Genomic DNA, 27,320 nt, shown 5'->3' on the forward strand with positions numbered 1-27,320 from the left:
GTGTGTGTGTGTGTGTGTGTCGCTGCATGAGGCCATCTGGGCATCCCATCTGCAAACACTGCTGCGGCGGTATAGGACTCTATTCACGCGATTACTGGCGACGGGCCCCCGAAGTCGGGGCCAGTAGACTCTCACAGGCGACTGGGAGTGACGCCCAGGACTTCTAATAATATGATAAGGTACAATACTGTAGGTACAGAAATAAAATACAAAAAAATCTAAATATAGGCCGCTGCTTAGAAATAGTCGGGGGGGGGGGGAAGAGGGAGTCAGTGGAGGGAGATGAAAAGGAGGAAGAGGAGGATGACAAAATGAGAAATACAGAGGTTGTGTTCACCAGCAGAATTGTCCCGGATTTCATTAACCCATTAAAACCCGGGAAACCATCTGTCATTTTAGATTTTAGCAAGTTTTAGCAATATATTAATAAGAAAAAGAGGTTGCGCAACAAAAGTGGGATATTTTTTTTTTAAATCCCAAAAAGGTAGCACATCCAAAATTTCAAATAAACGGACGAAGCGTTCGTTTATTGGTGTGTGCCAATACAAAAAGTGGAAATGTGAGTACTCATTTATTTGAAATTTTGGATGAGCTCCCTTTTTGGGACGGATGTTTTAGTAGGGGTGTTACGATACATTTTAACAGCGATACGATACGCATCACGATGGTTGACGATATGATACATGGGCGATATTGGTTCATTCATGACGATACGATTCAATGATTTATAATCGATTTAGCAAAGAAATGTAATCTGTGTGAAACATGTGGATAGTGCAGGTTTGTTAAGGTAAAAATGAATTATTATGGATATATATATAAATAAGTAAAAACAGTGATTCTCTGGCAAATACATGGACATTGTATTTGAACACACACATGGACAAGCCCGCACCTTGGGGTCCCTGGACTGTCTTTTCAAATGGGGGTCCCTTGGCCCCTTTCTTATATTATTTGCCAATGTTTGACCAGTTTTTATAGCATAGTTTGTTGATTACTTTTGATGAGGTAATGGTCTTTTCCCCTTTTTTTCTTCTTATTTTTTTTAGGTATTAAAAAGTTCCTAAAGGGTCACAAATTAGAGTTTTACTCGTACGAGCAATCACTGCACGTTAAAAAGAATCCTCCAAAGTAGTGACTTGTCATTGTGTTCCCTCACCGTGGCTGTCCCGTGCCAGGCGGAGGGCCTGCAGGGACGTCTCAGCGCTGATCTCCAGCTGACAGACCAACACCTTGGCCCGCCGGAGGGCCGGCAGGACCCTCTGCAGCTCTGCCGCCTCCAGCAGCATGTTGGCACCGGCCACGATCATGATCAGATTCTTACCTGATGCACACACGCACGCACATACACACACACACACACACACACACAGACACAAAGTAAAGTAACGGCCAAACACATTAAGTTACATGAAGCCTGAAAACTCTACAAATGCCTTTTAACCCATTAAGACCTGTCTAATCTAAATCTAAATCTAAATCATAAGTTTTTGGAAAAAAATCTAAAACAAAAAAAAAATCGAGATTTTTCAAAAATAGCAGATATACAAGCTCGTAGCGCGGCACTCGGTGCCGTGCTACGAGCTTGTATATCTGCTATTTTTGAATAGCCAAAGACATCTAAAGTGACACAGATGCGTTCCAGGTATCAATGGGTTAAATCAGTAGTTCTCACACTTTCAATATCTTTCAAAAATGTTCAAAACATTTTTTGAAAATAGCCGACGCAAAAATCTAAAATGACTGGGATGCTTTCCTGGTTTTAATGGGTTAAGATTACAGTACATTAAATGACATTTTATTTGAAAATGTCTAAATTGCAATATTGTGATATTTTTGGGTAAAAAAGGATGAAGTGTTGTCGTTGATTAAGAATTAAACTTACACCGAACGCACACCGTTACAACTGTAATACTGTGATAGAGCATTAAATTGTGATACGGTTACACATAGTAAAATAGAGAAATTCATGTCTTCACCTTCCTGTAAAGGTAGTCGAGAAATAACCATGAGCTTAGAATTGTCAGGATATGCATTTCTGTGTCTTGTTTTGAAGTGTTTCTGGTTCTTATTTTGTAGTTTTGTTCTATTGTTCCTGTCCGCCCCTGTAGTACTGTACCTGCCTTGTCTAACCTGTCTTGTGATTTGTCTGTGTTTCCACCTGTGTCCTCTTAGTCCTCGAGCCTATCCCAGTGTTGATTGTCAGTTGAGTTCACCTGTGTCCTGTTATCCCTGAGTCTATTTATACCCTGTGTTTCAGTGTGTTCCTTGTTAGTTCCTCATATGTCTTCCATGCGTGTTCAGTGTTATTTGCCTGCCTTGTTTATGCAAGGGATAATGCATGGGGAGGTAGTCATTATTGAAATTTAAAGCCCGACAGGCCGATTAACCACCGAGGCGCAGCCGAGGTGGTTAATCGCCCTGAAGGGCTTTAAATTTCAATAATGACTACCTCCCCATGCATTATCCCGCTTATTACACGGCTACTTAATAAATACATAAATACATTTACCCAAAAGTAACAACAAAACGAAGTATTTCCTTGCTTACGGCAATGGAAGTATTCCATAAGTATTGGGCTGGGCGGACAAGTTCGCCTCGCAAAAACAAATGACGAAATGGAAAAAAACTCGCCCCAAAACACACTCGCCCCCCATTCTATTTACTGCCGTTTTGCCTGTAATACCGCCGGATTTGCCCCGGGGCGACTGTGTTTTGGGGCGAGCGTTTTGGTATTCCCCCGTTGTTGTGCCACGATAAACAAGGAAGCGCAGTGGATCAAATAGAATGACTTCTCGGTTATTGCATCGTCTATTTCTCACTTCAAATGTTTTCAAAAACATTCTTGAGAGCAACGTTTAGTTGTAAATGACATTGTTTGTTTGTTTACATGGCTGTCATGTTGGATAAAGCATATAACCAAGCAGGACAGGTTGACATGAGCAGGTGTTCTGAGTCTCTGATTACACAGCGGTCCGTTATAGAGCTCATCGGTCATTATCCAGAAATAATGACCGATGACTGACCAATCAGAATCGAGCATTCAACCAAGCCGTGTAATAAGAGTTTGTTAATAAATTGCTGGATTTGACCTGCCTGCCTTCAGTGTCTGCATTTGGGTCCTCGTTCAACACCTAACCCTGACAAGAATACGCTGTGAGTAAATTCATTTAGAACAATGGCAACTCTGTAGTCAAAAATGAATGACAATTCTCCAATACCCTAGTAGTCATGATATCCAAGCTTTCTTTTTGAGTTCCATAGGAAAATAGAATTCATGGTTTCCACAGCCAGAGCGTATACTATAAACATTGAGGTAAACCGTAATCCGCAGAAAAAAGGACACAGAAACACAATAATTTGTTTAGTTCTCATCCTTCTCCCCTGCTAGCCGTGTCCTTGGACATTTCTCTCAATCAGTGAAGTACGTAAAATGAATTGGATTGTATTTGTCCTTGACATTGAGCTCATACTATTGGAAGTCTCCTTCACATTGTTTTTCCATTTCTCTCTCTGTCTTTTTTTTTTTTTTTAAGGCAATCTAGCCGGTAAACAATTTCAGCTGGATTCAATTCTAGAGAGAGAGAGAGAGAAAAAAAGATTGAATGGCTAGCAGAGCAATTATTACATTATATTATTTAACTGTAGCATGTAGGTGTATTGGGTTAGGCATTTAAACCCTTTTCTATTATGTCAAAGTAAAATGGTAGGAATGGGCACATATGTGTACGTTCAGAATGGCACTGCAGAAACCGTACTACTGCGTGGACAGGCATGGATGTTATTCAAACTGAGACTTGCCGATACTAACCCAATGTTGAGTCAGTGACGAAGGTGAACGTATACACAGCACATGTCTCTGCACTTTGTGTGCACGGGGAGAGAGAGAGAGAGAGAGAGAGAGTGCAAACTAAAGAGTAAAAGCACATGCATGCGTGTCTGCGATTTCCGTTATTTGGCGAGCTTATTCAGGATCTCAGCAGGCTGACAGCTAAAGCACTCACCTTCGTCGTTGACCATAATGGAGGCTATTCCTGTGGCTGCCGTGGAGGTCCGCCATACAAATTCTGCAAAGAGAGAGAGAGAGAGAGAGAGAGAGAGAGAGAGAGAGAGAGAGAGGCGAGACTTTGAATCCATCTTTTGCTTCTCTTTTAAATAAACAAACTAAACTTATTTTTGCTTGTTGCGAGGCTAGACAGATGTGATAGTCCATGCACAAATCGTACGGTATTAAAAGGCAGAATGTCCACACAGTAATCACTGTTAATGACTTGGAGAAACTTTCAAGCTTTTCACCCACAAATCTCATTCCAATTAAGGGTTTTTTCCATTATTCATAAATATTGCCCCTGGTGTTTATTTTTTTCTTATATATAAATATTCAAATAAAAAAACATTCAAGGATATTCAAAAAGCCCTGAGAGTAATTGAGAAAATTCCCACTGCTCCGAAGCCGATCCGCCCGTCTCGGCTGAAACCCTTGCCGTATATACCTGCGCGAACGCCGTTGTCTTTGAAATTCTGGATGTATCCGTCTCCATAGGAATCCTCACCGACCTAGAAGAGATTGAATGCGAAACGATTAAAAAGAAAGAAGGGAGTCAAACGGGGTCAGACTTTGGTTAGCGGCAAACTTTTGAAGAGCGGCTACGCTCAAACCTCAGTTGGGTTGGATTCTCTTTGCGCCCCGCCGGCATACTGGCACCGTGCCGCACGCCGCCGCAAGCGTGCACGCACCAACACACTCAAAAAAGTCAACGCCGTGCACGAGCACACGCACACACACACACACACACACACACACACACACACACACACACACACACACACACACACACACACACACACACACACGGCCAGCCGCGCCAAGCCTCGAAGACATGACGATGACCCCGCCTTGACGCCTCTTCATGTCCACCTCTCCTCCTCCCATTTTTTTTCGTTCCTCCCCTCCCCTTCCCCTCTTCCCCTTCCAATCCGCACAGGGATGTCCACATCTGAAATGAGTCGGGGGGGGGGCGTGCGGGAGAGGTCCCCCCCCACCCTGCCCCGAGGCGTCCCACTTCGCGAACCCACGCTTTCCCAGCGATGTGCCAAACAAAACGCGGGGGGCCCCTTCGCCCTGGCTCGCCTGTGATGTTGGGTTAGCGCTGATCGTGGCTTGCTTGACTCCGCTCTTTTTGAAGTTTGCGGCCCGGGCGTCTTGGATCTTTCTTTTTTTTTTATATATCACGAGCCTTGGCGGTCTATTTTTGGGTTCTCTCTCTCCACCGTGCACCAGAGAACTTACTCCTAACCCATTGAGACCTGAAGCCGATTCTACATGTCTCCTAAATCCCAACAGTTTTCTGAAAAACTTATGTTTCTATATCAGTGGTTCTCAAACTTTTTCATGTCAAGGACCCCCAAAATGATATGTATTTGGCCGCGGACCCCCATCAAAATATTTTGTTCCAGGGACCCCCCCAGAAGCAAAGATTTGAGTTAAAAATGTTCGCTATAATATATATATTCAAAGTTGTGTTTCACACATTTTCACGAATTTTCAAAAATAGCAGATCTACAAGCTCATAGCGCGGCACTCGGTGCCGCGCTATGAGCTTGTAGATCTGCTATTTTTGAATAGCCAAAATGTAAAATAAAGCTTTTTAGCTCAAAACTAAAAATGACACAGTTCCAGGTCTTAATGGGCTAAGCGCTCGGGCTGTTGTTATCGATCCCTTTTGATCCTTTTTTTTTGTTCTGATCGAGGTGGGGTCAACCAGGCGCTTTGGTGCTCGGGGTTGAAAGGCCCGCTCTGTTGCCTGCATGCTGATTGGAGACTTTGGGGTTGTGTTGGAGAAAGGGAATGAGGCCTTGTTTGAGAGCGTGGAAGCGTGGGTGGACGTATGCATGCGGTATGGTATTGATCAACAGAAAACGAGCGAGTTGGGGAGTCGACGGCGGCTGCGGCGGTTTTGAGATGATGGACTGGGAGAGAGCGAACGCGGGCTAGGAGGATGGTTTGTGGTGGGAGTTGTTAACTGGGTAATTGTCGGGTGTTCATTTTTCGTTCTGCAACTATACTAACTAACAGTGGATGATGAGGGCATCGGGCAAGCCGGAACATATTCTGTCTTGTGCGCATACACACACACAAAGTAGCAAAAGTAAAAGTACTCATTATGTAGAATGTCCGTGTTCAAAATGCATAAAAATCGTTTGAAAATAGCAGATCTACAAGCTCTTGTAAATCGGCTATTTTCAAATAGCCAACGTATATAGGGATGAATTGGTTAATGCATGTTTTGTTACAATAATAAAGATCTACTAAGTAACCAGTAACTAAAGTTTTAAAATAATTGTAGTAGAGTAAAAAGTACAACATTTGCCTCTGAGATGTAGTGGATTAGAAGTAAAAGTACTGGAAATTGAATTTGTAGTTAAGTACAGTACTTGAGTACATGTACTTAGTTACTTTCTACCACTAATAGCTCGCAAGTAAAAGTGAAACAGCACACACACACACACACACACACACACACACGCACGCACGCACGCACGCACGCACGCACGCACGCACGCACGCACGCACGCACGCACGCACGCACGCACGCACGCACGCACGCACGCACGCACGCACGCACGCACGCACGCACGCACGCACGCACGCACACACACACACACACACACACACACACACACACACACACAGTGAACTAGTTCCCTACCTTGCAGACCATAATGGCCCTGGCCCCCAGCCTTGCGGCCTGTATGCACTGGTTGGCTCCTTTGCCTCCAAATCCGGTGAAGAACTCGTGGCCATGGATGGTCTCCCCTTCCTTCGGCAGCCTCGGACCCCGGCTGAGAACATTAATGAACATTTCTTCCATTCATTAACATTACACACAGATATGCTATGATACATCTGGCCTGTGGGATTTACTGATGACACATGCTAGTACAACATTGATCCCCTTTGATACCTTGATAGTTTGACTTTCAGTGAGTTATTCACTCACTGAAACATATGCAGCCCAATTATTACATTCTAGAAAGGAAAGCAGAATTATAATTTCTGTCTTTTTACTCACAATAAGTAAAGTTAAATTGTAATGCACTTGTTTATTTTCATTTAAAGGAGTAGTTCACGCAAAAAAAAAATGTATTTGCTATCAATTGCACACCCCATGAAGCCTTGAATTCATGGACAAAAACAAAAAATAAATCCATGAATTCAATGCTTCATGGGGTGTGCAATTGATAGCAAATAAGTCATTTCTTGGGTGAACTACTACTTTTAAGGACAAAAGTAGAAACGCATTTTTTTTCTCCAACAATGGGACTGATGTTTTAGTGAAAAGACATTGACCAAGTGCCTTTTAAAATTCCATGGTATGCCTTCCTGGGCGATTTTCTTCACTGAGTAAACAACAATTATGGAAAATGTTACCATACATAAGGGTCCACCACGAACTCAGCAGAGATTTCATGGGCTTTGGCTTGAGCCTTTGTCCAAAATGCGATCAAAATGGAGGATACATTTTGCAGGGATGAATAACTCTGGCCCCTTTCCTTTTGCATACTGGGGTTGAACATCAAAATAGAGAGATACACGTAGATAGATTAGATAGACAGATAGACAGATAGACAGACAGATAGATTTTTTTACACTCTTGATATGCCTGAGCATGTGAGTTAAGACCAGGAGAAGCATCTGTGCCATTTTTAGATTTGAGCTAAAAAAGCATTCTTTTACACTTTGGCTATTGAAAAATAGCAGATATACAAGCTCATAGCGCGGCACCGAGTGCCGCGCTATGAGCTTGTAGATCTGCTATTTTTGAGAAATCGTAAAAAAAATTGTGCACATCTTCGAATATATATATTTTTCAAGCGAACATTTGTAACTCAAATCTTTGCCTCTGGGGGTCCCTGGAAGAAAATATTTTGAGATGGGGGTCCTTGGCCAAATACATATACATTTTGGGGGTCCTTGACATGAAACAGTTTGAGAACCACTGACATAGTAACATAAGTTTTTTTCAAAAAAGAGTTTTTAGAAGACATTCTAAAAACAGACATTTAGTAGAATCGGCCTCAGGTCTTCATGGGTTAAGAAGTTCTGCACCAATACAACTATAGCGCAACCCAGAGCAGACTTTGGTGTCACCAGTAATGCCTGACTCATATTCCAGTGTCCCGCCCCCTCACCCCAGGGCCACCATGCCCACAGATGGATGCCCTGGGGGAGAGCTGCCCATCAATGCATCCGTCCAATCACAGAGGGGGAGAAGGTGGTGAGTAACGCAGAGGGGAGCCAACCAGCGTTGCCAAGTCCGCGTATTATAAGCGATTTTCTGTAAAGTACTGTAGCTTGTAAATAATTGTTTTTTTTTGGGCTTGTTTCTAAAGTGTAGTTGCTTATTTGGGCGTGTTTCCTAATGTTGGTTCTCAAAGGTTTTCATGTCAAGGACCCCCAAATGAATATGTATTTGTCCACGGACCCCCGATCTGGAAACACTTTGTGCCAGGGCATACAAGATTTGTGTGTTTAAACTATTTAAAACATTCCACATTTTTCACTTTCTTTCAAGATTTTATTTTGAAAATAGCCGATCTACGTATAGGTTTAAACAAGTGCTCTTGGCCTGGGTCGCTTCTTTTGGGCTTGTTTTCACAGACCTCGTTGCTTATTTCTCTCTCAAAATCTGGCAACGCCGGAGCCAACGGGGCTCCTGAATAGCTTCACACTGTAGCCTACGTCAAGCTGCTGTGGTCTGGCCCCTGGCCAGCGCTGCAGCTCGGGAGACAAAAGGGCATTTTTATAATTTTCTCCTAATTCAGTCATTGCCAATGCGTGATGGGCAGGTTGAGGTGTGGTATTACAGTAACCTCACTCCACGTCAAGGATTTCCAGTAACTCGAGCAAGCATCACAAGTCAACAGGAGGAGTATATGGCATCCAGCTGATTTGACTTTCATCTTGTAAAATACACACAGCAAATACCACAAGTTCATTTTAACTCTTGCAGGGTGGGTTCCACCAATAAGGACATCGTTGAGGGCTAATCAAGGATTTGTTGATCTATAGGTTTTGCACCACTTAATTTGAAGCATTGCTTAACAAATCAGTGATTAGAACCATGGCCTGTGATTAATTCTGATTGTCTGCCATTACACCTTGGCCAGTGTAAATAAACAGCAACACTGTCACACTCTTGAGACTAATAATTTTCTTCCCTTTTGAAAGAAAACATGCATAGACATAATAGAAGCTTGGGTGCACTGCATTCAAAGAATAATGTAATAATCTAGTGTAATTGAGAGCCAGATTTCTATTATTTTTTTTAGTTGAATGAATCCCATCACATGGTCCCTTATTTTACATTGAGGAAATATTAGATTTTCTTCAATTCATAAAATATATGCTGCCATTTTGGAAATGTAAACCCCTAGCAGCAAGTTAAGTTATTTAAAAAAATATATATATTGGCATTTTCAATTGTATAAAACATAACAACAGTATGGCTCTTGTGTTAAAATGCCTATAAATAATCAAACAAAAACAGAGCAACTAGACATCACATAGATATACATACACATTAAATCTGACTTTAAAGTAGTGGAGCAACAGGATTAAAATAAATCTGTCTAAAAGTTTACTGTGGAAACTGAAAATAAAAAGGATGTTTTTTTTTAACTAGGTTTAAAGTTTTGTGCACACACACGCACGCGCGCACGCACGCACGCACGCACGCACGCACGCACGCACGCACGCACGCACGCACGCACGCACGCACACACCCACACCCACACACCCCCACCAAGTACTCACACCTACTCCTACTTGTATTGCTTCCCATACCGTGACGCTTGCCAAGCGGGTGTCACTCACTCACTCAGTCACACTGCCATGGTGTTCCATCCACCCCTCTCCCCCCCACCCCCCACCCCCCTTCACTAAGAATCCAATGCGCTTACACAGGCTAACAGCCACCTGAGACCGGGAATGACTGACAGGTGACACATTTCGAGGCCGAACCCGCCCACGCCTCTTCTTCTCGCACACACACACACACACACACACACACACACACACACACACACACACACACACACACACACACACACACACACACACACACACACACACACACACACACACACACACACACACACACACACACACACACACACACACACACACACACACAGTGAGACATTGAGCCATTGTTGTCTGCGTGAGCTTTGCCAGACAAAACGGGGACATAGCTACGTGCTCAAGTGCAACGTCGCCGCACTTTCTCCCACGGTACGAAAAAAAAAACAGGCCAAAACGGGCGTTAACCCGTTAAAACCGGGAAAGCACCTTGTGTCATTTCTTTTTGGGGCTATTCGAAAATAGCAGATATACAAGCTCGTAGCGCGGCACCGAGTGCCGCGCTACGAGCTTGTAGATCTGCTATTTTGTAGATCTGTATTTTTAAATAAAAGTGAAAATGTGTGCAAGTCTTTGAATATGTATGTTTTTTCAAGAGCGAACATTTGCAACTCAAATCTTTGCTCCTGGGGGATTCTACAAATGTCTTCTAAATCCTAACAGATTTTTGAAAAAAAACGTATGTTTCTATATCAGTGGTTCTCAAACTGTTTTCATGTCAAGGACCCCCAAAATGATATGTATTATGTTATTCCAGAAGCAAAGATAATGAGTTAAAAATGTTCGCTTCAAATATATATATATGTATTCAAAGATTTGCATACATTTTCAAGATTTTTCAAAAAATAGCAGATCTACAAGCTCATAGCGCTGCACTCGGTGCCGCGCTATGAGCTTGTAGCTGCGTACCCGGTCTTAATGGCTTAAGTGACGTGGGCCGTTTGCCTCCAGGTTGGCACTCAATTCCATTTCCTCTTGTTTTATAATGTTGCCTTATTATACTAATTTAGTCATTGTCAATGCATTGCCAATTCGTCCTGAGTGGCACTGCAGTCCCTGTTGTTGTAAAGCCTCCGCTGTTGGTCTGAGGAAGGAGTAGTATATCACGGCCCTCTAACAATACACATTGGGGTCTTTTTCACCCGACAGTGAGGCGTTTTACCGGGAGACCATAGTACATGTGGGCGTTCATGCTATCTCTCCCAAGACTCACAAACACACACACAGAGGTGGAAAAAGTACTAAAATGTTTTACTTAAGTAAAAGTATCAATACTGCAATGTAGAAGTAGCCTACTCTGTTACAAGTCAAAGTCCGGAATTCAAAATTGACTTGAGTAAAAGTACAAAAGTGTTGGTATCAAAATGTAATTAAAGCACCAAAAGTAGAAAGTACTCATTATGCAGAATGTCCCATTTCAAGTTTTCAAATGTATACACATCTTTTGAAAATAGCCGATCTACAAGCTCACGATGCGTCGCGATGCGACATATTTTCAAATGGCCGAAATGTATATAGGGCTGAAGTGGTTAATGTATGTTTTGCAATAATAATCAAAATCTACAAAGTAACTAGTAAGTAAAATAAGTACAATATTTGCCTCTGAGATGTAGTGAAGTTAGGAGTAGAAGTAATGGTACTAAAAATCGGAAATACTCAAGTAAAGTAAAAAATACCACAAAACTTTACTTAAGTCCAGCACTTGAGTAAATGTACTTAGTTACTTTACACACACGGATTCCCAAATGACCCGTACAACGATGTTCCACGACCAACCAGTAGGAGTCACTAGTGAACCAACACTCTCCCATGCTGGCATTCCCACCCGCAAAACACTGCTAATTGTTGTTGGTTGGAGGTTGGAGAGTGCCTGGCCAAGTCGGAGGCACCAACGCCGGGGGTTCGTGGGCGAGTGTTTTGCATCTACTGTACACATCTACAAAAACAAAAAAAAGGTTTCCAATAACTAAACTACTTGACAGACAGTTTCTGCTTTCCGGAGAAAGATGCCGTGTCAAAACAAAAATACCTCATTTGAATACATGAATAGGTATTGAATTGGCATCATTTGAAACACAGCCTATATTTTGCTTATAGAAGTGTAGCACTGGCCCTTTAAGGAAAGTGCATAAAGAGGGGTGGCCAGGTTTGTGGCCTCCTGTCTAGCCAGAAGCCTGGTTTGAGTGTTTGTGAGAGACCTGGAGGCATGAGGGGTACAGACTAATTCTCGGTAAGACAATCTGAAACAAATGACAAGGTTTTTATAACTCATTGTAACAATAGTATATGTATAAGAGTTTAGGCTGACAATATTAGGCCTGTTGTTAATTATACTAATATATATCTGTACTTCCAGAAGCCTCCAGGTCCTTTGAGTAGCAGTACTCTGTGGCTGTGCAGGCCTTTATCAATTGGAGCCATGAGCATACATTGACTATTTGGGTATGTTTGTTATTTTTCTGTATTTTGTCATCTTGCTATAGGAGCCTAATGAATTGATGAATTGTTGGAGGGTTGGTCTAATGTTTTATTATTTGATTTTTTGTAGGAGCTGAACCAACTAATCACTGTTTTTCCCACACACACACACACTATTTAGACTGAGTGCAATAGGGTTGACTGAGGACAGAGCTATACTGGGCCATTAAGTAGCATTGCATGGTTTTGACTTTGGTTTTGCTTAGTTGTAGTTTGTTTTGATTTGCTGATTTGCTTTTGGTTACTTATTTACTTTATTTTCTTTTGGTTTTGCATTATTTGGATTTGATTTGTTTAATTTCTGTATTTAGTTTAGAGGCCCCAAAGCCCTTACCCTTATTGCCCCTTTGCTTCTTGAATTTAGTCCCTTTTGCAGAACTCTAATACTAACCGCTTTATTCCTTTCTGTATTTTAACCTGACTATTTTTATACCAACTGTTAAATAAACTTGACACATTTGATACACCAGCCTCTGGTTCTGTTAATTCCGAACCCGTACCTTCCTGGGGAACCTTACCTTGTTCAGTCCTATATATCTATATATATATACAGTATATGGTTAATGCGTTTAAAGGATCCCTCACTCCTATATGTGTGGGTGGCGTAGTCATTGCTTTATACCCCCCTGCTACAGAAGGAAGAATGTAACATCATTATAACATAGCACAAAGCATTAATTGTTTCAACTTGAACTTCATCAGGTTGATGAAAAAGGCGTAACAAAGGGGGGAAAAAGGCACTCTTCTGGTGAAAAAGTTAAAAAGCCTTTATTAAGGTGGCTATTTCATCATCGAATTAGAGTTAAAAACTGCACTCCAGACCCTTTCTTTTTTTTTTCTGATGATGAAATAGGTATTGACAGCATAAGCAGAAGCTTGTGGCTCCAAGAGAGGATACTGTAAAATGTTGTTATTGACTCCTTGTTGGCACCTTCTCAGAATAGAATCAGAATTTTCCTTAGCTCCATCCCCTCTTGGTACTGTATATACGCTGTAATAAATCATTACAAGGTGATCAGTAGGGCTGTCAACTTTCCTCAGAAATTATATAACTTTTTTTCCCCAGAAAAGATCCAATAAAACATATCTTTTGTTTGTTTTTATAACTTGATACATTGTTTTTTGTATTGTCCCTGTCAAATAAACATAAAAAAAAAAGAAGTATTACTTTTTTTTTTAAATATTCGAATATTCATTTTCATATTCGAATATACATATTTTCCCAAAATTCGAATAATATTCGAATATCGAATATTCGTTTGACAGCCCTAGTGATCAGGCTTACCAGTTTGGACAAAGTAGTAATTACGTCTAAGAAACCCTTCTACCCGTGACATCGTCGTTAGGCAGATTTTTTTATTTATCAACGCGAGAACAATGGCTTCCATTATAGCAGGGTAACTTTCCAGGAATAGAAACCCTGCAGTTTCTATTAGCTTGGATTCCCATCGATGATGTCACTGGTAGGCGGGTGTCTGAACTGACACAGACGGAGTAGACAAAAATGGTACCATAATATATATATATATATATGAGCATTAGTGTGGACCAATTGTATAAAGATAGGTTGAAAGTGGGTGAAGTCGTCCTTGAAGTCTTGCGTAGCCAGACGATCAGAAGATCTCCGTCCTACTGATACGTCTGGGTGACATCTACATTCAATGTAGTGGCTAGAACTGCAAACGATTCGGAAATCTAAAGACATCCGCATTGCAGAACAAAATGCAAAGGCTATAGGGCGGTAGGGCTGTCACGATTACAAATTTAAGTTGACGATTAATTATCACTCAAATAATTGCGATTAACAATTTAATTGTGTTTCTGTCGTTGAAAATTAATGGAACAGTATGAATAAAAATGACATTTCTGTTTGGCTTTTAGCTTTTGGAAACAAAAGTTGCACAGGGCAGATATCGTCACCTTATTAATCTAATGGCCTAAGTCATTTTTTCAAGGTTTTCAGGAAAAATAAAAAACTGATCCAGAACAAAACTATATGATATTTCTTAACTCATATACTGCCTAGAACGACTAAAACGACTTCTGTCCATAAGCCATGCCTGCCAAGAACGACTAAAACGACTTTAAAAAAAAAAATATATATATATATATATTTTTTTTTTTTTTTTTTTTTGACCCAAAGACCAAGGAGATATGATTTTTCGAAGATATAGACTCCCATCCACTTCCTTGTTAACTTAAAACTTAAAAATTCTGTATCTCGGCTCCTGAGTACTTTTTTTTTTTCAATGAAAAATATGGCAGTGTTCAAACGCGGCCAGAAATAATTCTGGCAGTGAATGAGTTAATCATTTCACCCAAAATGTTTATAACAAATTATGACTATTTAAATAGAAATAACACTGTCTGTCAGTTATGTAACATAAGAGATTGAAATAGGTTTAAATAGGATTAAATCTGATTTAGGCCAAAATAAAAAGCAAAACAAATTACAAAATGGCCTAAATCAGTAAATAATTTGGCTTAAGTCACAAAAACATGTGACTTAGGCCAAACAAAAGGCCTATTTTGTCCTAAGTCACACTAGGGAGTTAGGCCATTATACTAAAAGGGGCGTGAACAGCATGATCCTTTTCAATTAGGAGTTGGGCCATTTTACCAGAGGTGGCCAGTGTCATGAGGACCTGACTTAGGCAAAAATATCATTTCCTCAAAAAATGACTTAGGCCATTAGTTTAATAAGGTGACGATATGACAAATAATACTTTATACTTATACTTTTATTAATAGTGGAAATAGCAGATCTATATGCTCAAAACGCGTCGCGTTTTGAGCATATAGATCTGCTATTTCCACGTAATTGATTATGACGATTATGCAAAAATAATTGCGTTTATATAAAATAATTGCGATTAGACTATTATGTAATAATTGTGACAGGCCTATAGGGCGGTCCTTTATATTGGGACTGTACAGTATCAGGATTGGTTTTCAAATCAGCAGGTGAAGGTCTGTCACAAGAGGTTTTTCTCCACTGTTCAAGCCCCAGCATAGAACTTAGATTTCTCCAGACAATCGGTAGGCGGAGATCTCTGAACGTCTGGCTACGCAGACTAACTACTACAACTCAAAATGACAAAAAGAAATCAGCGAGATGAACTACCAGCAAACTGCTGCAAAATGCGGTCAAACTACTTGAAGTGAAAGTACTATTCCCCCACTGCCAATGCTCATTGTTTATGACACTTGTTTTTCAGTGGTGAAAGAAGTTCTTTAATTTTCCTGCATTCAAAATGTTATTTGAGTAAAAGTACAAAAGTATTGGCATCAAAATACACTTAAGTACCAAAAGTAAAAGCACTCTTTAATAAAGAATGTGTAATTTCACAAGTTTTTTCAAGTTTGTCTAAAAACCTTTGAAAATATCTAGTATCTACAAGCTATTTTTGAACAGCCAAAGTATAAAATAGGGCTTGAGTATGTTGAGTATGTATGTTTTGAGATAATAATCTAAATCTGCAAAGTAGTAACCAAAGCTGTCAAATAATTGTAGTACAATATTTATCTCTGAGGTGTAGTGGAGTAGAACAGTGGTTTTCAACCAGTGGTCCGGGGACCACCAGTGGTCCTTGGGGGGCTACCAGGGGGTCCCCAGCTAAATTAGTTAACATAGCCTAAGAATCATTTTAACCACTTAGCTTTGGCTATTCAAAAATAGCAGATATACAAGCTCATAGCGCGGCACCGAGTGCCGCGCTATGAGCTTGTAGATCTGCTATTTTTGAAAAATCTTGAAAATGTGTGCAAATCTTGAATATATACAATTTCACAAGAGAACAATTTTAACTCAAATCTTTGCTTCTGGGGGTCCCTGGCACAAAACATTTTCAGATGGTGGTCTGCGGCCAAATGTATATCAATTTAGGGGTCCCTGGCATGAAAAAGGTTGAAAACCACTGGAGTAGAAGTATAAAGTATGAAAAAATGTGTAACGTTTAGGTGCCTCAAAATTGCATTTTGACATTGACATTTGTGTTGTTTTACTGCTCAACAGGAAGGTGCTGTGTTCCCAGGGTCTCAGTCAGCTGTGTCAGTAGGGGGCAGTGTCTGGCTTTGACAATGGTTTGCCTCTGGAGAGAGTCACCCAGCTCCTCCCCTACATTCACTGCAGGATAGCAGAGAATAATTCACATAAGCCTCTTACTACTATAACATGATATGATGTAAAATAGAGCATCAGCGGAATCCATGATAGCCTATCATTGTCAATCTGTCTGATGATCATTGTTTGTACGTGTGTGTGTGTGTGTGTGTGTGTGTGTGTGACATAGAGGAGACGGGTGATCAGTCGTGGAAAGTAACTAAGTACATTTACTTAAGTACTGTACTTAAATACAATTTTGAGGTATTTGTACTTTACTTGAGTATTTCCAATTTCCAATACTTTTACTTCTACTCCACAACATCTCAGAGGCCAATATTGTACTTTTACTCCACTACAATTATTTGGAAACTTTAGTTACTTTTCAGATATAAATTATGATATTATGAAACATACATTAACCATTTTAGCCATATTTTATACATAAGCTATTTGAAAATAGGATCTACAAAAAATAGGATCTACAAGCTCGCGATGCGACGCGTTGTGAGCTTGTAGATCTGCTATTTTCAAATATTTTAGTACTTTTACTTTTGGTACTTTAAGTACATTTTGATGCCAATACTTTTGTACTTTAACTCATGTAAATTTTGAATTCTGGACTTTTACTTGCAACAAAGTATTTCTATATTGCAGTATTGGTACTTTTACTTAAGTAAAAAATGTGAGTACATTTTCCCACCACTGCGGGTGATCGAGACAGAGCGATAAGACACGCGAGTTGGCAGACAGACAAGAGAGAGAGAGAGAGAGAGAGTGGAGAGCCAGTGAACCCTCATCAGAGCAGACTTGCGTTCCACTGTCTGTCTGTCTGTCAGACAGACAGGCAGACTCACCCAGAAATATTCATACAGTGACACAACTGGATTTCTGACTTCAAAGACGTGCCTACCACTTTGATGGTCCAGAAATGCATTCCGGCGACCCACTCCCGCGCTCCCCCATCCCGACCTCCATCCAAACCCCCGACCGACCCCACACACCCTATCCAGAAGTAGGCCGCTTCCCGTTAGCATATTAGGGGTTTTAATAGACAGCTCCTGTCCTTCAAAGCAAGACTTTTAGGCCTAATTGCTAATGAGCTACACAACTTGCCAAAAGCTTCACGCAGAGGGCCCATATGTTTTTGATAACTAGGGACTTTTTTGGAGCAATTTGAGGGATTCTAAAAATAAGCGAGGGGCTGGTTGAGAACGGTATCAAGGTTTTCCTCTTTGCTGTTACACGTTCTGGCGTTCACTCTCTTCTTCAAAGTCAAGTGTTGAGTGTTGGCTCGACGTTGAAAGTCTAGAGACCATAGTCCATAAAGCGCGTAGGATTATTTACACAGTTATAGTGTCACTCTTAACCCCTTAAGACCGGGAACGCATCAGTGTGTCATTTTTAGATTTCTTTGGGCTATTCAAAAATAGCAGATCTACAAGCTCATAGCTCGGCACTCTATGAGCTTGTAGATCTGCTATTTTTTTTTATTATCGTGTTTTATTATGTGTCCAAATCTTTGAATATATATATATTTTTTTTTTCGAAGCGAACATTTTTAACTCAAATCTTTGCTTCTGGGGGTTCTACAAATGTCTTCTAAATCCTAACAGTTTTTTGTTTTGTTTTTAAACTTATGTTGCTATAATATCAGTGGTTCTCAAACATTTTTCATGTCAAGGACCACCCAAAATGATATGCATTTGATCGCGGACCCCCCCATCTCAAAATATTTTGTTTCAGGAACCCCCAGAAGCAAAGATTTGAGAAATGTATAAATCATATTCAAAGATTTTCCAAAAAAAAAATCACGATTTTTCAAAAAATAGCAGATCTACAACAGATATACAGCTTGTATATCTGCTATTTTTGAATAGCCCCAAAAAATGACACACTTAACAGATGCGTTCCCGGTCTTAATGGGCTAACAAAGGTTACGGGACACGAGGGTGACAAATTGTTGTTTTCAAACCAGCCATTGTACTGGAGCCGATGACTAACGATTTGTGGGAAAGGACCAACGGTTTGGCTCCAACAGATCTCACCGCATGTCACCATGATGTAACACTGACATCTCAGTAAACAGTAATTATCGTGGATTATCTAAACACTTTGAATCCTTTAAGTCTGAGTTGGGTTCACGCCCACCGATAACATCTGCATCGCCCCATTGGGCGAATAGATCAATGAATTTTGCTTCAGATATGCATGGGCTCTGGTTTGGCATGGCAGCAAATTATGACTGATGAGTATATGAGAACGGCTATTGCAACAAGCAATGATGTCATTCAGACTAGAAGCAGCTTTGAAACGCAGTTAGAGCAGTGGTTCTCAAACGTTTGGATTTCAAGGACCCCCGGTTTAGTATGTGTTAGGAATCCTCTATACAGTAACTCCTAATGGACCAGCGAGGGTTACTAACTATCAATTATTTCATGGCCCTGGACCTCCCTCAAGGACCCCTGGGGGTCCCCAACCAGTGATATAGACGAGTAAAAACAAAAAAGTCAAAAGATGGCAAACGTGTGAATCCATTGAAGAAAAAGTAGAGCCCAACGTGATACATAATAGCGATCTATTTATTTTCATATACAAGGAGCCTAACAGAGCATTCAAGCTTTAGTTGAAGTTTGGGCAGCTGTAGCTAAATGGGTAGAGAGGCCTGCCTGGGAAGCATAAAAGGTGCCAGGTTCAATTCCCGGGCCCCGGCAATGTCTCAAGGTGTCCCATGAGCAAGACACTTAACTTCCCCTAACTGATTTAGAAGACATTTGTAGAATCGTCTTCAGGTCTTAATGGGTTATGTCTAAATGAATTATTTTGTTGGAAATGTTTCCAATCTACTGTAAATGTAGGTGATTATTCCAGTGCCGCGCCACGTGAACAAAACAAGCCCACAAAAAAAAAAACTTGAAGCATAGATATATACTACATTGTACTGTACCTGGGAAATACTTGAGTCATAACATTGGGCATGGACCTTGTGGACAGCACTGAGGTAGTGGTATTTGCTCAATTTAGACCACTTCCTCTATTCTTGTCTGGGCAGGATTGGGTAGTCCTTTTTAAGCATGGTGGAAACACCCTTCAGCGCATGCTATATCATATTTTCCACATGCTTGTACTTAAAAAAAACTAAACAAAACACACACCCACATCAGAGGAACTGTTGGTGGTTAATAACAATGTATGGACATTACAGTATGTCCAAAGCTAGAAGCAAATCATGTTCAAACAACAATTGCTCATAATTCAGTTTAATAACACTGTAAACCTTGAAAGACTGGGTTCTAATGAGGTAATGAACAGTTGCCCAATACGCCTAATACTCTGGCTTCCTGTTGAGCCTACCTGAAGACAATTCAGCTTCAGCCTCATTTCAAATTGTGAAATGTTAGGTAGCCGCTTGGATGCAGCTGAATCCGGGGCTTTACTGCAACTATCGATTATCTTCTTAGCGAGTGTCGTATTGATTCATTTTTCGTGTTTTTATTTATTTATTGTATATCGATGCTGTAAAAAAAAAACTCTTATCTCCACATTTTCATTTTTTGTGTTTTTTTCGTAAATTAATCTCTTCCAAATTCTTATCCCACAATTTTGTAACCCATTTTTTCACCCAGTGCCAATTGTCTTAGTAATCCTGGGCGCTACACTCCCTCTGCCAGCCTAGGGGGAGAGCCTAGAGCCGAGCTCATGCCTCCTTCAATGCATGAGAGCTAGCAAGCCGCTTCTTATCACCTGACAGGGGGGAGGTTCCCTGGTTGTACGTAGCGCGTGGAAGGCACACGTTATTTCCCCTCCATCAGGCGCCCCATCTGACCAGGGGGAGGCAGTATAGAGACCAGGAATACTGCATGTTTTTTTGTGAGGGTACCTACCCTAGGGGACACGGGGAGAACATGCAAACTCCACACAGAGAGGCCCTTTTAATTTCGTAAATGAATGCCCAATTTGATCAGCTTGTAGAGCTGCTACTTTTGCTATTTTTGAATTTGAATCCTTTTTTAATTTTAATTTGAATATTTTGGACATATGAGGCTAACTTGCCACCCGACAGAGACGATATCATATCAACTAATTGACATTAGTCTAATTAACCACTTAACCGCTATCGTATACTTCATTGTACAATGGTATCGTGCAAAAATAGCCGATCGACAGGCTCACAACGAGCTCGTATTTGAAAATCGATTCTTTCTTTATGATCAATTAGTTCGATCAACTGTCACACCGCTAGTTTACTCACCACACCAAGTCCGTCATGCAGGATCCCACTACCATCACGTCGAAAGCCTCTTCGGTCATGACCTAAAACCAAGACACACATTAGACCGGGAGTTATTTTCAAACACTGCTGATATGAGACTTATCACAAAGCAAGATGTTTCCACACTCGGGCCAAAACACCAGTGGCGTGCACAGACATTTTGAGGGGCAGGTGCTCAAGTAAATTATACTTTTTTTTGTTGACTTGGTCTGCTCTTTTTTTCCCTCTACACCTATACCTCTTTGCCAAAAATAGCCGATCTACAAGCCCACAATGCCTCGCAGCGCGAGGCGTTGTGGGCTTGTAGATCTGCTATTTTTGGCTAAAGTTCTCCTCAGAAAAGGGATGCTAGGTTTCGAGTGGTTATGGTAAAAAGAAAAATCATATCACATAAAGAATTGGCGGACCCCCTGTAGTAACTCGGAGGACCCCCTAGGGGTCCCGGACCCCCTGTTGAAGACCCCTGCTGTAAACTGGGAAAAAAAGGGCTCTTCTGGTCAAGAGGGCAAAGGGCAGGTGCTGTAGCACCACCTAGAGTCTATCTGTGCACGTCCCTGCAAAACACGATCTAACATAAAACAGATTTTTGGCAAATCATGAATTTGAAAATCGGCCTTGACTTTTGGTCCCGGCCTTTTGGTTGATAAAACCTGTACTTCAAAAGACAGAGGCCCCAATAAAAAGCCTTTAGGAAAAACTAAGTCTGTGAGGGTATTTCAGGGAAAATATGTAAACTAGTTTCCGAGAAGCTTCCAAACACAAATATGCACTGCCTTGATAACATTTCGCTCCCCCCATTAGCAGGGGATTGACGGAGACGAGCGGCACGGTAAAAATAGAGCATTCATGGCAAGCTCATTTGGACAGTTTCCAATCTAAACGGAGGTGATTATTTCAAACGCGGCACCACGTGAACAGAGTGGAAAGCTTTAATTAATTCAATCCTCTGCTTGTATCAGGGCTAATGCTAGAGTGCTAATCTCTCCAAATCTCTTCCTAGGCAGTGGAAGACTTGGAAAGCTTGGCCGCTGGCTCTGGGATGGCTCAATTCACTCTCCCCACATCCCACATTATTGTCTTCTCTTCACCAGGCAAGGCAACAGCTAGCCTGGATCCCTTTGAGTTCCCATTGCAGTAGATTAAAATGAGATCCACCATGTCCAACCACTCGAAACGGCAGCAGCCCCTCTTCTTAAAATTCTCACTGCCTTGTAGGATTTCAGGTAACAATGTCTGAGCCAACTAGGGCTGCAACTATAGCAATTATTGTCTTAGCAATTATTCTTTACATTACTTTTTTGAATAATCTTGAAGCACATGTTTTGATAATTGTTGTAGATATCTTTTTATATCAATGAATGATTTTTATAATCAACTGAATTGATTCGACAGATTAACCAATTAAGTACTATTATATACTAATACAGTATATACAAAATTTGGGAAAATAACCGATCTGCAAGCTCACAATGCATTGCAATGTAACGTGTTGTGAGCTTGTAGATCAGCTATTTTCTGCATTTTCTGCATTTTTTGAAGATTTTTGATTTTTTTTTGGGATAAAAGAAAAGAACAAGAAACTAAATTGAATTCCCCCCAAAATCAATACATTATCTTAGAATGGATTATTTTTTATAATAGATTAAATTGATTAGTTTGATTAATTGTTACTTTTCAGGATTCAAATTCAAAAATAGCAAAAGTAGCAGATCTACAAACTCAAAGCGCGTCGCTTCACGCCACATTTCGAGCTTGCAGATCTGCTACTTTTGTTGCTTTTGTGTGACGCTGTAGAGTGTAGAATGATCAAATAGGGCGTTCGTTTACAAAAAAACACAAAAAGTTAGAAAATCAAAACTGCACTGAAAATATCACTTTGGATCAAACGGGATTTAAGACCCTGCCACACCCATAACGGCTCATTTTGATCGCATTTCAGAATTGTACAATTTATTATTTCGGGTGGGGCTACGCTACATCCACTGGAACGGTTCCTGGCTCGCCCTTACTGAAATGAGGTTTGACCAGAAGTCTTCCCAGATTTATTCTACTTGCAGAAGTTATAGACACAAACTATGTGCAAAATAATCTCCGTGGTGCCTCTCGTACGGTCGGTCAATCTGGCTCACAGTGAATGATACTGATTCACATAAAATTCACTATGTTTTAAACATTTTTAACTCCGATTTTTGTGCTTTTGGGGGGATCCCTGGAACAACATATTTTGAGATGGGGGTCCACGGCCAAATACATGTCATTTTGGGGGTCCTTGACATAAAAAAAGGTTTGAGAACCACTGATATTAAAGCAACATACGTTTTTAAAAAAAAACTGTTTTATTTAGAAGACATTTGTAGAATCCCCCCCGAAGCAAAGATTTGAGTTACAAATGTTCGCTTTAAAATATATATACATATTCAAAGATTTTCACAAATTGTCACGATCTTTCAAAAATAGCAGATCTACAAGCTCATAGTTGTAGATCTGCTATTTTTGAATAGCCAAAGAAATCTAAAAATGACACACAGACGCGTTTCCCGGTCTTAATGGGTTAACACCTGTAAAACTGTGATGTGACAATAAAGGCGGTGTGGGTGTTTAAAACCTCGTCCTAACCTAAATAGGGAATTACTCTAAAGTAGTGTACCGCCAATCCACTGTCATTAATTAAATGATAGAGGCTGAGCAATTATTCGTATTCTTAATATAATAATAATAAACTAGAATGTGCGAGTGCGGGGTGAAAACTAGTGTAACCTGATGTGTCAAACAGTAATGTTTGCATTCAGAGATGTTTTAAGGACTGTCCCACTTGTCAACATAGATAGGAAAGAGAAGAAATACAGGAAAAAATTAAAGGTATGAAATAGAATGGATGAAATTATAAGCAGCGCATAGATATAGGAATATCTGATTTTTCTCTCTTTTTCTCTACACACACGCGCACGCACACACACACACACACACGCACACACGCACACACGCACACACGCACACACACACACACACACACACACACACACACACACACACACACACACACACACACACACACACACACACACTAATATTTATGATTGGATAAACACGGTGAAGAAATCAATCTGATCTGCGAAACATTTTGCATTTTTGCAATGTAATGTAAGGCTGGGTGATATGGACTCAATCAAATACCTCACTATCTCTGACAACATACCTCAACATTGATACTGTGATGATATTGTGGGGCTGACTATTGGTACTTTGGCAAAACATATTTTCACAATGACATTTCTGATACATAATCATTCGTAATGTAATGCCTAGATAATAACTATAATAGAACCGTTATAACAGTCAGGTTAAGACAATTGCATGATTTTGAGCCATTAAAACCATTTTCCACACACACACACACACACACACACACACACACACACACACACACACACACACACACAAAATAAATAATATTTATGATTGGCTAATCACAGTGAATAGATTATTTATTTTGATCATTTTGCAATTTATTTTGAACATTCTGCATTCAAATTAATTGCTGTTATACCGTTATGAGATTACAGTTACAATTAAGCAGCACATTTCAAAACTAAATAGTTTGCTCTTGCTTTCACCATCTTAGCCCTGTTCACTTATAGAAGAACACACACATACAATAGATATATTTTATTAACCATATAACTCTGTAGTGCATAAATCACGTTAAAATATGATGACATAATCAGTGGTGTAAAGTAACTAAGTACATTTACTCAAGTACTGTACTTAAGTACATTTTTGAGGTGTTTTTACTTTACTGGAGTATTTCCAATTTTCAGTAGGCCTACTTTCACTTCTACTCCACTACATCTCAGAGGCAAATATTGTACTTTTACTCCACTACAATTATTTGAAAAGTTTAGTTACTAGTTACTTTGCATATTTAGATTATTATTACAATACATACATTAACCACTTCAGCCCTATATATATTTCAGCTATTTGAAAATAGCAGATCTACAAGCTAATGATTTGTATATTCCAGAACTTGTGAAAGGAAACATTCCGCATAATGAGTACATTCTACTTTGCCAATACTTTTGTACTTTTACTCAAGTCAACTTTGAATTCCGGACTTTCAATAGTATTTCTACATGGCAGTATTGATACTTTTACTTAAGTATATCAATAGAGTACTTTTTCCACCACTGGACATAATCAGGTTTCTGTTTTTCTGTATTGGTTTTCTTCTCCTGTTTTTGAGACTTGAATTGTTTTCTTTACTTGTCATGTATGTACTTTATGTTGAAAGGTATAGGCAGAATAACCTATTTAGCTTCAGCCTATACCCTTTTTGGTCATAACTATGTAATATGTATTATTATTATTGTTGTTGGTGGTTTTTTTATGCCATGGAGTATATTTTGCATAGTGAACTGATCAGTGGTGGAAAGTACATTTACTTAAGTACTGTACTTAAGTACAATTTTGAGGTATTTGTACTTTACTTGAGTATTTCCAATTTCCAGTACTTTTACTTCTACTCCATTACATCTCAGAGGGAAATATTGTACTTTTATCCACTACAATAATTTTAAAACTTTAGTTACTAGTTACTTTTCAGATATAAATTATGATATTATGAAACATACATTAACCACTGTAGCCCTATTTTATACATAGGCTATTTGAAAATAGCCGATCTACAAGCTCACAAAGCGTCGCGAAGCGACGCGTTGTGAGCTTTTACGTATGATAACAGTATGATAAGGTTGGCAAGGTTGGCAAGGAGTTGGCAAGGAATATCACTTCAAACACTAGCCATGCTTTGTATGGAGAATATAGGTTGCTGCCTTCAGGAAGGAGATACAGTGTTCCTACATACAATAAGGTCAAACTGAAGAGGTCCTTTGTCCATCAGACGACATTGAGGCTTAATCAGGAGTTATAAGCCAGGGGTAGGCTGAGTGGTGGACATTGCTCTTGTCTTTGCATGTCTTTATGTATGTATTTGTATTTTGTTGTTTTCTTGCTACTGTTATATGTTGCATACATGGCTGTTTCTGGGTCGCAAGACAAATTTCAGTGCAAACTGACAATAAAGTATTATCGTATCGTATCGTATTGTAGATCTGCTATTTTCAAACATTTTAGTACTTTTACTTTTGGTACTTTAAGTACATTTTGATGCCAATACGTTTGTACTTTTACTCAAGTAAATTTTGAATCCTGGACTTTTACTTGTAACAGAGTATTTCTATATTGCAGTATTGGTACTTTTACTTAAGTAAAGAATTCGAGTACTTTTTTCCAGCACTGAGCCTATACCTTTTTTGGTCATAACTATGTAATATGTATTATTATTATTATTGTTGTTGTTGTTTTTGTTTTTTTATGCGCATGGAGTATATTTTGCAGAGTGAAATGATGACCAAAATAAAAACATTGCAAAGTGAAGTGAAAGGTTTACCTTGTGATCAGAGGTCTGTGTTGCAGAGTGATCACAGCTGGTCAGAGTTCACAGCAGCAGCAGCTATGTTGTTGTCACGTGTCACTCTCCACCCTGGTGACGATGACAGCTGGGTGACCTGGTACCGCCGGGACACATCGCTACATCACACACTAGCCATGGATCACACGACCTGTCACCACCGTCATGGATGAACTTCAACCTGGTGTTTGCACTTTCTCCATTTACAGCTCGTGCATCTACATATACGTTCACATTTCAAATATAAAGTGTTTACACTATGGCCACGGATGTTACAATTATGTCCGGACCCGCAGAAGTACCTGTATGTTTCGTATTGTTCAATTAAAAGCATTTGAATCCAATTGGTGGTCATTTTCTTATAGAGTTATAATATATTATAGTGCAATACACCTACTAACTGGTAGGAGCACGTAGTTGAAAGCATAATGAGAAAATATGGAGAAAATGACCACCGATCGGATTACAATGCGTAATATTGAACAATACGGCAGATACGGGTATTTTTGAGGAGCCGTACATAATCAAAGCATCCGTGGTCATGAGGTAAGCACTTTATATTTGAAATTTGAATGTCTATGTAGATGTACGGACCGTAAACGAAGGAAGTGCAAACACTATGGTGAAGTTCATACATGACTGTCATGATATGACAGTCATGTTTCAGGACTATATCACACCAAAGCAAAAGCAATATACTTCATATTTTTTAATATATATACATTTTTATACATTGAGGATATACATAAATACATACATGCTGCAGTGGTAAAATATCATCAAGAAAGAACTGTGCCCCGGACAAACATTTATATTTTATTTATCAGCAGGCATCACGAAAACCGCCTATACTCAGTGTTGCCATGTCGGCTTATTATAAGCGACTTTGGGCTACTGTCTCTGTAAAGTCGCTTGTAAATATTGGTAGTTGCGGGTTGCGTTTTTTTGGGGGGCTTATTTAGGCTTGTTTCACAATTTTGTATTATTATTTAAACCAGTGGTTCTAAAATATTTTCATGAAAAAGTTTTGTGCCAAGGGAGCATTTGAGTTAGTTGTTAGAATGTTTCAAAAAAC

At 39.9% G+C, this 27,320-nt stretch overlaps 1 protein-coding gene across 1 annotated transcript in view; it reads right to left on the bottom strand.

The window, feature by feature from the left end:
* The window catches only part of rbks (ribokinase), a gene marked incomplete at its 5' end in the record, with an annotated part of 50,765 nt that extends 29,952 nt beyond the window's left edge, over positions 1 to 20,813 (bottom strand). Inside the window, 5 exon segments of the mRNA XM_084045255.1 lie at positions 1,160 to 1,324; positions 4,005 to 4,067; positions 4,494 to 4,557; positions 6,711 to 6,843; positions 20,755 to 20,813. Of these exon segments, the coding sequence (XP_083901381.1) occupies positions 1,160 to 1,324; positions 4,005 to 4,067; positions 4,494 to 4,557; positions 6,711 to 6,843; positions 20,755 to 20,813 (484 nt within the window).
* Between the last annotated feature and the right edge of the window lie 6,507 nt (positions 20,814 to 27,320).

Source organism: Gymnoscopelus microlampas, assembly GCF_963454915.1.
Source record: "Gymnoscopelus microlampas genome assembly, chromosome: 20".
NCBI lineage: Eukaryota > Metazoa > Chordata > Actinopteri > Myctophiformes > Myctophidae > Gymnoscopelus > Gymnoscopelus microlampas.